The following is a 16,034-nucleotide window of genomic DNA, read 5'->3' on the forward strand; positions in this document are numbered from 1 at the left end:
AACTAATTTTTTGAACAACTAATTCTCTTTCTTAGGGTGTAGATGAAACCCTAACCAAGTAACTATGTTTCTATGTTGATTTTGGATGTCAATTACCGAATGATGGTTGTATAACGTTGAGACTTATTTTCTATGATTCGATCTTATTTTTCCAATCTAGTGTTATGTATTTGTTTTCTATGATTGCAAATACATAGTAATGCAACGATATCTTTGTGCATGAAATTGAGAATTAGGATAATTTATACCTACGGAAGATGAGTCATGCCTAGATTAATTAGTTATAGAATTGAAGATGGTTCGTGCCAACCAAAGATAGGTTATGCTTGATTCTCAAGTACATTTTATTTTCTTGGCAATATCACTACGGCTTATAGCTTTTAGAGAATCATTGTCGTTTTGGTAATCGGTTTCTTAAATTAATATAATTGCTTGGTTACAAGGTTAGGATGGATTCGAAACCCTAAGACCTTTCCCATATTTGAATTCAACATCTCTCTTACTTTTAATTATTTAGATAATTTTAGTTAACCATACTCCAATCACTCGTTTTTTAATTGAATTAGGAATTGATTTTAGAAATAAATAACTTAGCCTCTTGATCTCCATGGTACAATACCTGGACTTAAACTATTATTCTATTTGAGTTGAGGTTTTCGCTTAAACTACCAATCGGTTTATTTAGCAATTCTTTACCTCATTAGAAACAAACACTTACTGAGAGAAATGGACTTCTTAGTTTATTTGATAATGTATCTTTCTCGTGAGCAAAATATTGGCTATGGGCGTTGGATGTTGCATATATGGTTCTTTTTAAGTTGCATAGATATAAAGTTTCTACATTTTTTCTCCTCAGAGGGAGGTTTCTTTTTTTTTTTCTTTTTTTTTTTTGATCTATCCTTAGAGGAAGTTCTAGTCTTGAGATTTCACAATGCCCAAAAGTCTCATCAGCATTGATACTTGTCACTACGTGCTCCTTAGCAACTTCCATCTAAAGTGTATACTAGCACAAACCCATGCTATGCACAACAAAGAGTTTTTTTTTCTATTTCGTTAGATTCAATGTCAACATTGTGACATAACATATGGGAGAGAGAACTGATCTGTATTACTGAATATTGAAAGTAAATGGTTACAATGCTAACACAAACTTAAATAGAGAAAAGCCTAGAAATCTATACCTAAAATAGAAGATTGCAAAACGATATGATTACGATATTATCACGATACGATTCTATGCCTAAAATACAAGGTACGACGAGATCACGATGCATAATACTTTCACACCCTCCCTCAAATTCATGATGCGAGCCCGGAGAGCATCGTGAGTTTGCCAAGTAACGCAACCGAGCAGTGGTGTGCGCCAATCAGAGGTCCAAAACTGAGTGCCACAACCTGCAAAACTGAGAGATTTTGCAGTCCCAAACCAAAGTGCCAAAACAGAAGCTGAAACTGTCCCAAACTGAGCCGCAACTATGTCGAACAGTACCAAACTCTGCAGAAAACCTGTAAGTGCTGTTGATAACAGACCGCGGTGAGCAGTGCCGCAGTGAACAGATGGCTGTTGTGTGATGTGAGAGAAGATAGAATGGGTGGGACGAGTAGAAGATGCAAAGAGAAAGATGCAAACATTGCTGAATAAAGGCTGTTGTGTGATGTGAGAGAAGATAGAATGGGTGGGAGGAGTAGAAGATGCAAAGAGGAAGATGCAAACGTTGCTGAATAAAGCATAAGAATGCCGAACAGTCCAGAAGCCGAACAGATATCAAATGCAGAACAAATGCAAATATCAGAATAGATGCCAAACAAATGAAGAGTAAAGGAACAAAAAAGTTTCAGATGCCAAACAGATGCAGAGTAGAGGAAGAACAATTGCAGATTCAGAAGATAAATATTCAAAAGATGAAGATTCAGATGATTTTCGAGAAGAAAGAGAGAGTGACATACAGATTTCAGATACAAAACCAGAGAAACAGAGCCAGAAATAAGAAATACAGAACTACAGAGATGCGAAATCAGAGATCAAAATAGCTTGAAATAATGCGAAAGTGAATAAACAGCAGTACCAGAGTTTTCAGAGACTTAAGTGCGTAGATGAACAGCGATCGATGATCAGATTAAGAACAGAGAGAAATTGAACAGAGAGGTCGGCTCAGAGAGAAGAGAAGAGAAAGGTCGACCACAGAGAATGTTATGGTGGTGGCAGATCTGATACCATACAAAACAGATGAGTGCCCAGCGGACGGCAACGAGGCATAAGCCGCCCGCCGGAAAGCAAATATCCCACAGGCCTAGATCTTAGGCTCTGATACCATGTGACATAACATATGGGAGAGAGAACTGATCTGTATTACTGAATATTGAAAGTAAATGGTTACAATGCTAACACAAACTTTAATAGAGAAAAGCCTAGAAATCTATACCTAAAATAGAAGATTGCAAAACGATATGATTACGATATTATCACGATACGATTCTATGCCTAAAATACAAGGTACGAAGAGATCACGATGCATAATACTTTCATAGACATCTCAACTGGACTCCAAGTAAAGCTCCATGCATCGGGATAATTAATTGTCACCAGAAAAAGAAAATTGGCAAACAAAATTGGGATAGAAATGAAACTGATGCATTTAGTTGATTTTGATTGCTTTACAAACTTATTCTCATAAGTTGAGATTTCCAAGGCTTGACTTCTTGCTGCGTACAATACATGATGTGGCACGACATGCTTCTTTTAATACGCCATTATCGTTGCGACGTTCAAGCAAGTGTCCTTTCGGATTGAACTACACAATATTGGAAATAATGTTCTCACATTTAACATGCATTATGCTTTAATCAAGAAACAGAAATAATCTTACTCCCAACATAAATGTTCTAATTTACTCAAAAAATACACATGCTTCAGTCAAGTATGCATGCTCCAAAAAATACATGGATCGGTCAACTAATAAGTTAAAAATGAAAACAACTAAGATCATGTGTTTTTTGTAGCATGTGTACTTGACTGAAGCATGCACATTTTTTGAATAAATTGGCACATTCATGTTGGGAGTAAGATCATTTCCATTTCTTGATTGAAGCATAATGAAAGTTCAATGTGAGAACAGTGATCCCAATATTGTTTAATTCAATCGGAAAGGAAACTTGCTTGAATGTCGCAGCGATAATGTAATATCAAAAGAAGCATGTCATGATCCCAATATTGTATAATTCAATTGGAAAGCGCACTTGATTGAACGTCGGAGCAATAATGGAATATCAAAAGAAGCATGCCGTGCCACATCACGTATTCTATGCAGCAAGTTCATGGAAATCTCAACATACAATGTAAATAAATTTGTAAAGCAATCGAAATCAAAATCAATTGAATTCGTCAACTTCATTTCTAAATCCCAATTCTTGGCAAATTTTCTATTTTCTAGTGACAGTTAATTATCCCGAGGCAGGGAGGTTTACTTGGAACTAGGGCTGTAAATGAGCTGAGCAGCTAGCGAGTTCGACTCGGTTCGGCGCAGTAAGGGCTCGGTTCGGCTTGGTTCGAAGGATAAATGAGCAAGCTCGAGCTCGATTTTGCGGCTCATTTGATATATAGGTTCGCGAACAGGTTCATCTCGGCTCGAAATATATAGGTTCGGCTCGGCTCGGCTCGAACATGCCAATATTCGGTTCGACTCGGCTCGTTTAGCCAATTTTTCAATATTAAGGCTGAAAAGTTGACGAATTCGAGCCGAGCCGTCTCATTTATTCCAGCCCCGACTACTAACGAGCCGAGCTCGAACTTTGTACATTCTGCTCGAGCCGAGATTTTCCAGCTCGATTCGAACTCGGGCCGAGCTCGAGCCAGACGAATTCTGATCGAGCCGAGCTCGAATATGCCAATATTCGGTTCGGTTCGGCTCGGCTCGTTTACACCCCTATTTGGAACCCAGTTGAGATGTCACCATTGAATATAAATAAATAGATAAAAACAACAAAACAAAAAAAACTCTTTTCCATGCACACGGCCTTGTGCTAGTTTTAAAATTAATCGAGAAACAATTATTGGTTGTCAATTGAAAGGAGGATAACAATAAGAAAGTATAAATTTTAATGTGAATCGAGAAAGGTAAAGAATCCTTGTGAATGTAGATATCCTTTTCTCTAATCATTCGGTTTAATCTTTTAAATCAATTAGCACAAGTTTAAAACAACCTATCATTTCATGCCACTTGACACTCCCACGTCCCTTCTCACTAATCCACCCTTTTACTTAATAGATAGTATTAATAGTTCATATTCTTAAAAAGACAGAGATATATCAATACTAGTACGACATCTCATGGCTCTCCCTTATTATAACACATGCTGAAGCTACCTCTTGAATTAACCTTCTACTCCCATTTTATAACGATAACGTTCGAAATCCCACCACATATTTTTCCTATTGGCCCAATTGTATTCATCTCACCACACGAGAGAAAAGATGGATATCCAAAACTGGAATCTTGACCACAAAATTGTTGCTTTTAGAAAAATATTCAGCTGATCTAAATTTTGTATCACGTTATTGGCAATTAATGACATTGAAAAGCCATTTGTTAGTCAAAAGAATAATCTAACGTTGGGTGGTATTAGATTCTTACTCTTCTTTGTCAGTACCACACCATCAGTATTTACATGCAACAGGTCCATGCAATATAGATCATGCTCCTCAAGGACCTGCACAACACAGTCACACATGACACAAAACCTAAATCGAAAAGACTTGGTGCACATGAATTTCATCTACTAAAATCAAATTAACCAAATAAAGTTGCACCAAGAAGCACTCATCACCACAAAAGCCATCTTGATACCTTATTAAGTTCATTTAAATTGCTCCGTGATATCACAATTCTCCTGTCTTCTTCAACCTGCTTATTGAATATTCTAACCTGATCATCCTCCTGCAAATAGTAAGGCAAGTGCAGAAATGTCAATCATTGAATAACATCCAAGGTTTGAGACAACCACTAAGTGGTATAGTGATTTTCAAAATGGATATTTCAATACTGGACCTTAACCATCAGCCACTAAATGAAGAAACAATGAATGATACAAACTCAATCGAAGACAACAAGACACCTGGCAACATGAAACATATTCTGCGTGCGTATTGTTCAATTCAACATAATCCTTTCCCTACCGAAGGCTAATCTCACAGGGTATGTTCCGGGGAGTATATATACAGTCCCCTTCTTGTAAGGGAGCCCTTACTTAGCTCAAGTAAGGGACTTCACATTTCCCAATCAAATTTCGATGATCTAAACCGTTGAATGTGTTCAGAACGTGATTTCAAGGGTCCCCGCGAGAAATCAGCTAAAAATATGACCGGAACGTGCTTCATCCAAACAGTATATATATATAATATATACAGTCCGGATCTCCTAAGGGATCCCACACGGCCTTACCGTGCGGGACTCCCCTTGCCAGATCGAATCGCGACGATCCGAGCCGCTCAAAGTGATCAGAACGTGATTTTAAGGGTACCCGCGAGAAATCAGTAAAAAAAATGATCGGGAAGGGCTTGATCCGAACAGTTTTTTATTGAACGGTTCAGTAAAAAACTGCTCGGATCAAGCCCTTTCCGATCAATTTTTTTGCTGATTTCTCGCGGGTACCCTTAAAATCACATTCTGAACACATTGAGCAGCTCAGATCGCCGCAATTCAATCGGGAAAGGGGAGTCCCGCACGGTAAGGCCGTGCAGGATCCCTCATTGGATCCTAAGTGATATATATATATATATATATATATATAGTCCGTTTCACATGAGGGGATCCTTATTTTAGTTAAAATGCGGACCTCCCCATTTCTCCCCTTTCCCGATCGAATTTCAATGATCTGAGTCACTCAATGTGATTAGAATGTGATTTTAAGGATAATTGCGAGAAATCGGCAAAAAAAATGTCCAGGAATGGCTTGATTTGAGCAATTTTTTTTTGAACTGTTCAATAAAAAACTATTCGGATAAAGCCCGTCCCGATTATTTTTTTGCCGATTTCACGCGAGTACCCTTAAAATCACATTGTGAGCGGCTCGGATCATCGAAATTCGATCGGGAAAGGGGGGTCCGCATTTTAACTAAAATAAGGACCCCTTCATTTGAAACAAACTGTATGTGTGTGAGTATATATATATAGTCCCAATCAAGTCCACACCTTTTCCCGTCCAAACCGTCCACACATCCCCTTTCCCGATCAAATTTCGATGATCCGAGCCGCTCAATGTGATCAGAACGTGATTTTAAAGGTAACCATGAGAAATCGGCAAAAAAAAATGATCGGGAAGGCTTGATCCGAACAGTTTTTTATTGAACCGTTCAATAAAAAATTGCTCAAATCAAGCAATTCCTGATTTTTTTTTTTTTCCGATTTCTCACGCATACCCTTCACGTTCTGAACACATTAAGCAGCTCGGATCATCGAAATTCGATCAAGGAAAGGGAGGTGCGGATTGTATGTATATACACACACACGGGGCGGTTCCGGGGACAACTAATTAGACACCTAAAAAAACCTCATAATTTTCGATCAAATTTTGATGATCCAAGCCACTCAATGTGATCAGAACATGATTTTAAGGGTACCCGCGAGAAATTAGCAAAAAAAATGACCAAAAAATGCTTCATCTGAGCAGTTTTTAGCTTATATTTGATGAACGATTCAATTAAAAACTGCTCAAAATAAGCAATTCCCGGTCATATTTTTTTCTAATTTCTCGCGGGCACCTTAAAATCACATTCTAAACACATTGAACGGTTCGGATCATAAAAATTTGATCGGAAACTATGAGATTGAGATTTGAGATGTTTTTTTAGGTGTTTTTTTTTTGTGTCCCTTGAACCGCCCCGATACATACATACATATCCCCTTCCACTAAGGGATCCCTCATTTTGTTAAAATGCGGACTTCCCTTTATTTGACAATAAACTAAACAATTTTACAATTTTTACAACAGTTTTGACAATAAACCAAAATTCTCTTGTCAACAAATTGTTGTAAAAATTATGAACGTCATCTAAATTGTCAAACTGTTATGCAATTTCCGGTATTAGGTCATTTTTAACTTGAGGAGTGTAAAATACTTCAGAAGAATTAGCAGATGATTCACACGGTTGAGATGCTAACAGTGAGAATACATCTATATCTTCTAAACACTGCATTCTAAAAACCAAAAGAGAAAACAACAACCGAGAATTGTCAGTTTTCTTTCAATGCTAACAATGAGAATAGGTCTATATCTCTCAATGTCAGTTTTCAAAAACCAATATTGCACCAATTTCAGTATGCGAGTCAAACTAAGATTGAACTACCAGTATGCGTGTCGAACTAAGATTGAACTAATAGTATGCGAGCCGAACTAAGATTGAATCCTAGTTGGGTAACCCTAATCGTTTAGAGTGGGAAAAAAATGTATAGAAACTGTACAGTTTTTCACCTCAAATTTCGAGTAAACCTAAATCCTAATCAAAATCGAACCCTAATATCTGAGAAAGAGATACCTTGTTCTCCAACTCCTCTCTCTCTCTCTCTCTCTCTCTCTCTCTCTCTCTGTGGAACGTAAAATGAAATTGGGGGGAAAAAGCCTGTGTTGTGTTTTAACCCGTATTGACCCGTGTCCCTTGTTTTAACCCACGAACTCTGCTTTCTTTTTGTCTCATCCAACAGTCTAAAAAAGAAGTCTGCATCTAAACTAAGTGAGGGATCCCTTGGGTGAAGTTGACTGTATATACAATAGCAAAAAGATAAATGGAATCACTTATTTTTTTATAACTATTTTTTATAACTAAATCAATATAAATTAAGTATAGGGAGTCTTTATGTCACGTTACCGAGTAAATGGGTATGAGAGTTGTCCTGATTTTTTCGAAAATAACGAAAATTGGAATAATGATGAGAGCTATCCTGATTATTCTATATACCTTTTCTTTTACAGTCCCCTTCTAATAAGGGCCAACTTAACTTAATAAATGCGGACCTCCCCTTTCCCGATCAAATTTCGATGATCCAAACCGTTCAATGTGTTTAAAACGTGATTTTAAGGGTATACGCGGGAAATCGGCAAAAAATATGACCAGAAATGGCTTGATCCGAACAGTTTTTCATAAAAATGCAATAACAGTTTGGATCATCAATATTTGATCAAGAACAATGTCAAACTCATGAGGTCCGCATTTTATTAAGGTCGCCCTTATAAGAAGGTGATATATACACACACACACACACAGAGTGAGCTTCCTGTGAGAACCTTAAATAAGCTCCTTAAGTGCAGACCTCCCCATTTCTCTAATTTTCCAATTGAATTTCGATGATCCGAGCCACTCAATGTAATCAGAATGTGATTTTAAGGGTACCCGTGAGAAATCGGCAAAAAAATGTCAAGGAAGGGCTTGATTTGAGAAAAAAAAATTTAAACCGTTCAATAAAAAATTGTTTGAATGAAGCCCTTCTTGGCCATTATTTTTGATGATTTATCGCTGGGACCCTTAAAATCACGTTCTGATCACATTAAGCGACTCGGATCATCGAAATTCGATCGGGATCTATGAGCACTTAAGCTAAGTGGGGGATCCCTCGTAAGAAGGGGACTTTATATATATATATATATATATATATATATATATATATATATATATATATATATATATATAGTCATTTTCAAATGAGGAGGTCCTTATTTTAGTTAAAATAAGAGCCTCTCCATTTCTCCCATTTTCCGTTCAAATTACAATGATCCGAGCCGCTCAATATGTTCAAAACGTGATTTTAAGAGTACCCGCGAGGAATCAACAAAAAAAATGACCGGAAAGGGCTTCATCCAAGCAGTTTTTATTTAAACCGTTCGATAAAAAATAAACAAAAACTGCTCGGATGAAGCCTTTCCGGTTATTTTTTTTTTGCTGATTTCTCGCGGGTACCCTTAAAATTACGTTCTGAATACATTGAGTGGCTTGGATCATTGAAATTCTATCGGAAAAGGGAGGTCCTTATTTTATTAAGTTAAGGTGGTCCTTAGAAGAAGGGGACTCTATATATATATATGGAAAGTTTCAAATGAGGACCTCTTAAAATGCAGACTCCCCTTTCCTTATCGAATTTTGATGATTCGAGCCGCTCAATGTGTTCAAAACGTGATTTTAAGAGTATCCGCGAGAAATCGGCAAAAAAAATGACCGGGAAGGGTTTGATTTGAGCAGTTTTTTATTGAATCGTTCAATAAAAAACTGTTCGGATGAAACCCTTCCCGGTCACCTTTTTTTCCTGATTTCTCTCTCCTTTCCCGATCGAATTTCGATGATCCGAGCCCGTCAATGTGATTAGAACATGATTTAAGGGTACCCTATATATATATATATTAGCCCCCTTCCTATAAGGGAGACCTTATCCAGCAAAGTGCGGACCTCCCCTTTCCCAATCAAATTTCAATGATCCGAGGTGATCAAAAGTGATTTTAAGGTCCTCGCAAAAAATCAGCAAAAAATGACGGGGAAGTGCTTCATCCAAGCAATTTTCATTGAATGATTCAATAAAAAACTGCTCAAATCAAACCCTTCCTGGTCATATTTTTTGTCAATTTTTCGCGTGGACCCTTAAAATCACGTTCTGAACACATTGAATGGCTCGGATCATCAAAATTTGATCGGGAAAGGGGAGGTCTACATTTTAGCAAGTTAAGGGCGCCCTTGTGTGAAGGCTGATGTGTGTGTGTGTGTGTGTGTGTGTATACACATTGTTACACTGTTTCTCGGAGGTCAGCTTTTTCCTTGTCCAAGTCTATTTGTTCTTGTTCTTTGTCTAAGTGCATTTGTTTTTCGTGTAAGTAAGTCAGTTCTTCATGTAAGTAAGTCAGTTCCTCATTTGAATAAGTCGCTTTGTTCACCCGAACGAAGTCATTTGATTCTGCGGCAAAGTCAGTTTATTCGTCTGCTAAGACAATCCCTTCTTCGACTTTCTAGATCCTCGAAATTCCTTGGCATATAATGTCACCTCCCTCCTTGGGATAAAACTAGCTCATATACACATATATGACTACATAAGTGATCTCAGTCCCATCGAGACTTCTTTTTTCCTCGGCGAAAGTCAGTAGTGTTAGTTGTAGTTAGTGAGGTTTGAACCCCAATCAAATGCATGGGAGAAAATGGTGCCTACCACTTGGCATACCAGTCCACTTGCATTCCATGGAGACTGTTATGGAATACAATCTCACATTTGTTGGGTATGGAACGGGTGATCATTTGATAAAATGTTGGGACCTCTCTACCTACTAGCTTAAGCTTTTGGATTTGCTATAAAGTTCTCACATGGTATCAGAGGGGGCTCATTCACACTCACCTTTTACAATCCACACTGCACGATGACTGAGCCAGATAAAAAGGTTGCATGATGATAGACCCAAAAAGAGGCTACACATGGTATATCTCAAACGCGATTGCACGTGAGGGGGACGTCAAGGTATACAATCCCACATGCTCGGGTAAGGAAACTAGATCAGTAGACATCTTGGTTCTACCAACATTACCCATAAATCATGAATACGTTTTGAGTTTAGGGTACTGTGTTATTTGCCGACGAAGAAATTAATTCAGTTTGGTATGCTGTTTCACCAAGAGTAAACAAGAAATAATATATCTCGCAGGAGAGGTTAAAGAGCCTCAAGAGATGAACCCTTATTAAGTAGTGGGAAGCAGATTAACTCCACCCATATGTCTTGGTTCTTGCATTCAATGGGGCCAAAAGTTTGAAATCCCGTTAGGTCGCTGAATTTGCCAATTTCAGGATGGAAAAGTGAACAATGTCTCGCATCCTGTGCTCTAAATCCAAAGTTGCTAGATATTAAGGATTTGTGTTCACACTGAGTTGGTTCTTGCCAACCTACTTGAACCTGTTCACAATCTTCTAGTGTTTGTTGCAACCAACATCATTAAATCAAAGCAGAGCGTAAAATATGTAAATGTAAGAAACATATGATAAAGAGTGAATAGCTACCTTAGGGGGAAATATAGACATAACGTTAGTAAATAGCTTGTATATTTCATAATCTGCAGATCTCTTTGTCGACCTTAGTCCCTCCGTAAGTTGCTTCAAAGGTAGAGGCTGAAAAACCAAATGCAAGCGCAGAGTTTACAATGAAACAATCCACAAAATCTACTGTCATACAGCTTCTAGAAACTGGTAAGAGATTAAGCCTGACATCTAAAACGATAAACAATTGCTCCTTGAAGGGCAATATCACAGCAAGACACCATTTCACTTTTCAAGTTCAAAGATATAGATAGATTAGCCAACTAAGGTTGAACAGAGGACGACTAAAAGTAAAGGACTGCTCAGTAGCATCAATAAGAAAGTATATAGCAGAATAATACTCATAATTAATACGGAAATACTAATATTATCAGAAGACAATCAAATCAACTCGCTCAGATCATGCTCACCAAAGAAGATAACTACTCAGCAACTTTATGATATATCACGAAAGAAATTAAAGAATTGGGGGAGAATCTTAAAAAAAAAACCCTGAACGTACACCTCAATGTCTCATCAACACCTAAACTTCCGTTTATTTTAATTAAACACCTGAACTTAACCTCCGTTATTAAATTCGGCACCTTGTGTCAATTTCCGTCCATTTTCTAACAATACTGAGATGGCAATTTTTATGCTGACATGACAAAATCCATTGCGAGAGAGCAGTTTTAAAGAGAAAAATAGATGACACAGAGACCAAAAACCACCCCACCGCGCATACCCATCCTCCTCTACCCCACTCTCTCAGTGTGTCAAACTGAGACGGATCAACAATAACAAGAGGTAGAAGCTGGTAAGAGGAAGTAGAAGAAGAAGCACCTCCACCTTCGCCATTGCCAGTGGCTCCGCCTATACGTCCACCGGAAGAAGACAGCTTCCGGTTATTAGAAGGCGAGGTTAGAGTCAGCATGGAAGAAAGCGGGAAACAGAGAAGATGTGTTTTTGAGGAGATTGAGGAATTGAAATTGGGGCAAGTCCCTCGCTTGAGATTCTTCGAAGTGGTTTGAGACAGGTTCAAAGCCAAGAAAATGGCGTCACAGAGAGAGAAATTGAGTTTGACTGATTTGGGTAAGCTTGTATTAGAGTTGTGATTACAAGAATGGGCTCCAGGTGCGGCCAATACTAAGCCCCTTTGCCCTTGATAGCTTTAATATAATTTGGTCCGTACCATTACTAACCCTTCATACCTCTCGTGCACGGCCTCGTCGGCTGGCGAGTTGCGTTGGGGAATTAGTCGATGCCATTGTGGGTTTTTGGTGGGTTTGTGAATTGATGTCAAAGTCGGTCAAAGGCCCGCCTAGCCTCCCTGGCTGCCGAATTGAACGCCGAGGGGTGTAGGCGTGGTGCTGGCCTGCCACCGAGCGCCTAGGCCGCCATTTAGAACACAGAAATTATATCATGTGAATTCACTTATCCACATACAAATCCACCATTCTTCAAGTGCCATAAGCCTGAGCAGCCAACATACAATGTGGAGCTGACCATAACCCTGTCAACTCATCCCTTACCATGGTATCTATGTAATCCTTATTTTCCTTCACCATTACACAACAAGGAAACCATCATATTCAGGAATGTCTGGATTGTCCGTCACTTTCAGCCAGCACATGTTTGGAGAGGTTACTGTTAGAGCTTGTCCAACATTGGTTAATAATCACCTCCAAAACTAGTATATGAGCCTAGGTAGCCTCTCCACTCATTGCCAATTGGTTTTGAGGTGGATGCTTTAACCGTTACCACTTCTCCTCGCATTACTGAAATAAATCTTGAAACCGTTTTTATTGACCCCAATCTTTATCCCTTTCCACATTGATGTGAGACACTGTATCTTGGTAGAGATATGTGGCAGTGAGCAGGGTTGTCCATGGGTCCGACCCGACCAGCCTCCCAACCCGACCTGACCGGAAAAAAGGCCAAACGGACAGTTTCATTTCGACCAAGCTATTCAGGCCGATAAGGGTCTGTTTGGGAGTGGTAGAATTGGGTTTCGGTCGGGTTCCAGGTCATATAGTTTTCACCCAACGTGACCCGACCAACCAATAATTGTATAACCCCTAATATTTTTCCCTACGCAGCTACTCGTTTACTCCATCCCTTCTCCCATTCTCCCCCTATTCTCCTAACCTAAACCTAATTTACCCAAGCACAAGCAGTGCCCTCTCTCGCGCCGACGGTTGTAGCTCTCCTTCCCCGGCTTCACTATCTCTGACCTCTGTCGCTGGCGAAGCCTATAAGTCGATTTTTGTTTGTATTTTGGTATGTAATTTAGTCTATATAATTTAATTAATTTCGTATGTATTCAGTAGACAATTTCTGTTTTATCTCTCTCTCTGACTATGTATTCAGAATCAAATCTCATCTCTCTTTTTAATTGATTGTAATGGACTCACGGCCTCTCTCTCTCGTCTCGATCTGTTTGTCTTCAATCGTTTGTAGCCCACCAAACCGACCAACCCGACAGTCCCAACCCGCTTCACCCATCCTTTTGTCAAACAACTTTGCCTCAATCTGTCCCTTTTCACTTAATGATTCAACCAGATGTATAACATATCCCTAATGGCAAATATTTCTAAGTTCGTTAGATATGCAACATTCTATCTAATCAAGTATAACCCTTGAAATTACTAAGGAAAGCAGCAATTCTTCTTTTATCGCTACTAAGTACTAACTCTCAAGAGTTGTTTGATAACCCAAATTCTTAATACTGAATCAATTAAGTAATAAGTGATTAAGTAGGTTTGATAACCACATTCTATATTGCTTAAAAGATTAAGTGCCTCTTAAAATATAGGATAAAAAGTTGATAAAAATGAGCTACTTAATATTTATTGATCGGGAGTAATTGCGTTCAACCATTATCTACTCCACCACTACCCTCCACATCGCCGCCACTATCATGTCACCGCCACCATCTCCACCACTCCCACTTCGCCACTACCACCACCATCACTCCCACCGCCGTCTCTACTATCATCGTCACTCCATCACTAACACAAAAACTTCGCCGCCGCTACTATCGCTCCACCACCACACTGCCACTACCACAACTACCACTTCTCTACCACCACTCTACCACTACCACTACCACCACCACCACCATAACTATTGCCACCCCACTGCTACTCCACTAGCATCCCCACCACCACCACCACAACCCCCATTACCACTCCACCACCACTCTACCCTACCACCGCTACCAACACTATTACCACCACTCTTCCACTAACCACCCCCCACCCCAACTACTCTACCACCACTAGACCACCACCATCACTCATCCACTACCACCACCACTACCATTACTACACCACTCCACCACTACCACAAATCCATGGTGATCATTGGTAAAATTAAAAGAGAATTACTATAACTAATTGAATTAAAATTAATTCATTATTTGTTCAATTCAGTGCTTAATTCGTTTATCAAATAGCTTTTCAACTTAACAAATTCAGCTTTTAGTACTTACTTTTTCAACTTTCCATTTTAATTTTTAGTTCTATCAAATAGCACCACAATCAATAGGCAAGGGCGGACCTAGAACTTTATGCAGGTCAAGTCTTATATCAGAACTGCTATGGACACCAACGATGAACATACTGGCACGCGGGTCTCACTCTGGGTTCCGTGCGAATAATCCGAGCCGAATATGAATGAAAAATTAGAAGATTGAATTGAGCACTTACACATCCAACTAAGCTGATTTTTCAAGGGCCCTCTCAAATTTTTTTGAAATTATTGAACTGCTCAAATTATCTGTGTGGGACCCACGTGCCGCTACGTGCACTATCGGTGTCTTTAGGATTTTCAGTCTTATATGTAGGAATTTGTTTCATGAGCTCTAATGGCATGACTATTAATTTTGTTTACTTATACTTTAAAATACTTGCTATATGGAGTAAATTCTATGTTTATTTTATCATTCTAAATTATTTATTGTGAAATTTTTTAAGAGTGCCATTCAAAAAAATTCACTCCGGGCTGTCAAAAAGCTTGTGAAACTTGGAGAAAAACATACCTATGATACAAAATCTACTTTGACTTCAGTTTTGCCCCTCATTCATTCAGGTTTCGAGCTTCCAAATTGGAGCCCATGAATCATGTTTTATCTGATGGAATAATGAATATGGAGTTGCTTTTCTTCTTCTGTTTTGAAATTATAGGTGTTGCTTTGCATTCCTAAAATGAGAGAGAGAAGGGTGGGGGTGGGTGGGTATATGTACTTGAACGTGGCTCCAAAATCTAATCAAATCACAAGTTTTTAGAGAGAGAGAGAGAGAGAGAGACTGGGTCAGATGTAAGGATTTTTTAAGGGCAAGGATTGCAATATTGTTGAGGTACTTGGGCAAAGTATAACATCTCTTGGGGAAAATTTACCAATATAGCCCAAAACTGTATAGCTCTCCTGGGGTAATTTCCAACTCAGGTACGTCCGCCCTTGTCAATAGGGTCACGGCATCATTTTACCTGACCAACAGCTATATTTCCATCATACAGAAACAAAAACCATTGATTTGGTTCATTAGCTAGACAACTCCATGTATATGTGCTTTCTACACATGTTTTCCCTGAATGGTACAAATCTTGCTGTTTAGTTCTTCATTAGGCTATTTAAGTACCCTCTTCAACAGACACACACACACATGTTTCTCTCTTTATTGTCAGCTTGGCAACAGGAGCAGATGCCAAGTTTAAGGGAACCAATCTATGCCAAGTTTAAGGGAACCAATCTAATCAATGAACCAATAGAAACAAATGGCAGAGAAAGGAAAACTTCCTAGGGAAATGAAAAGCAGATATTGGCAGCAAAACACAGTTCCTAGAACAGAAAGACTTTGAAACAATCTGTTCTACAAAAGAAGTGTGATATCACAGACGTGTAAACCAAACAAGATAGACGCAATCAGACGATCAATTTAAAATAAGAAATATCAGGACCTTTAACAAGTTCAGTAAACAAATGCATTCAGGATAAAATAT

The 16,034-nt window shown here is 38.7% G+C and overlaps 1 protein-coding gene across 2 annotated transcripts in view; it reads right to left on the reverse strand.

Annotated features, from left to right (window-relative positions):
- LOC131300752 (uncharacterized) overlaps window positions 1–16,034 on the reverse strand; it is a 41,416-nt gene that overhangs the window by 14,383 nt on the left and 10,999 nt on the right. For both annotated transcript variants that reach the window (XM_058326731.1, XM_058326730.1), the window contains 3 exons: window positions 11,016–11,123; window positions 4,845–4,934; window positions 4,632–4,707 (listed from right to left, as the gene is read on the reverse strand). In XM_058326731.1, the coding sequence (XP_058182714.1) occupies window positions 4,632–4,707; window positions 4,845–4,934; window positions 11,016–11,123 (274 nt within the window). The remainder of the gene's footprint in view (window positions 1–4,631; window positions 4,708–4,844; window positions 4,935–11,015; window positions 11,124–16,034) is intronic.

The sequence above is a fragment of the Rhododendron vialii genome, chromosome 9a (genome assembly GCF_030253575.1).
Source record: "Rhododendron vialii isolate Sample 1 chromosome 9a, ASM3025357v1".
NCBI lineage: Eukaryota > Viridiplantae > Streptophyta > Magnoliopsida > Ericales > Ericaceae > Rhododendron > Rhododendron vialii.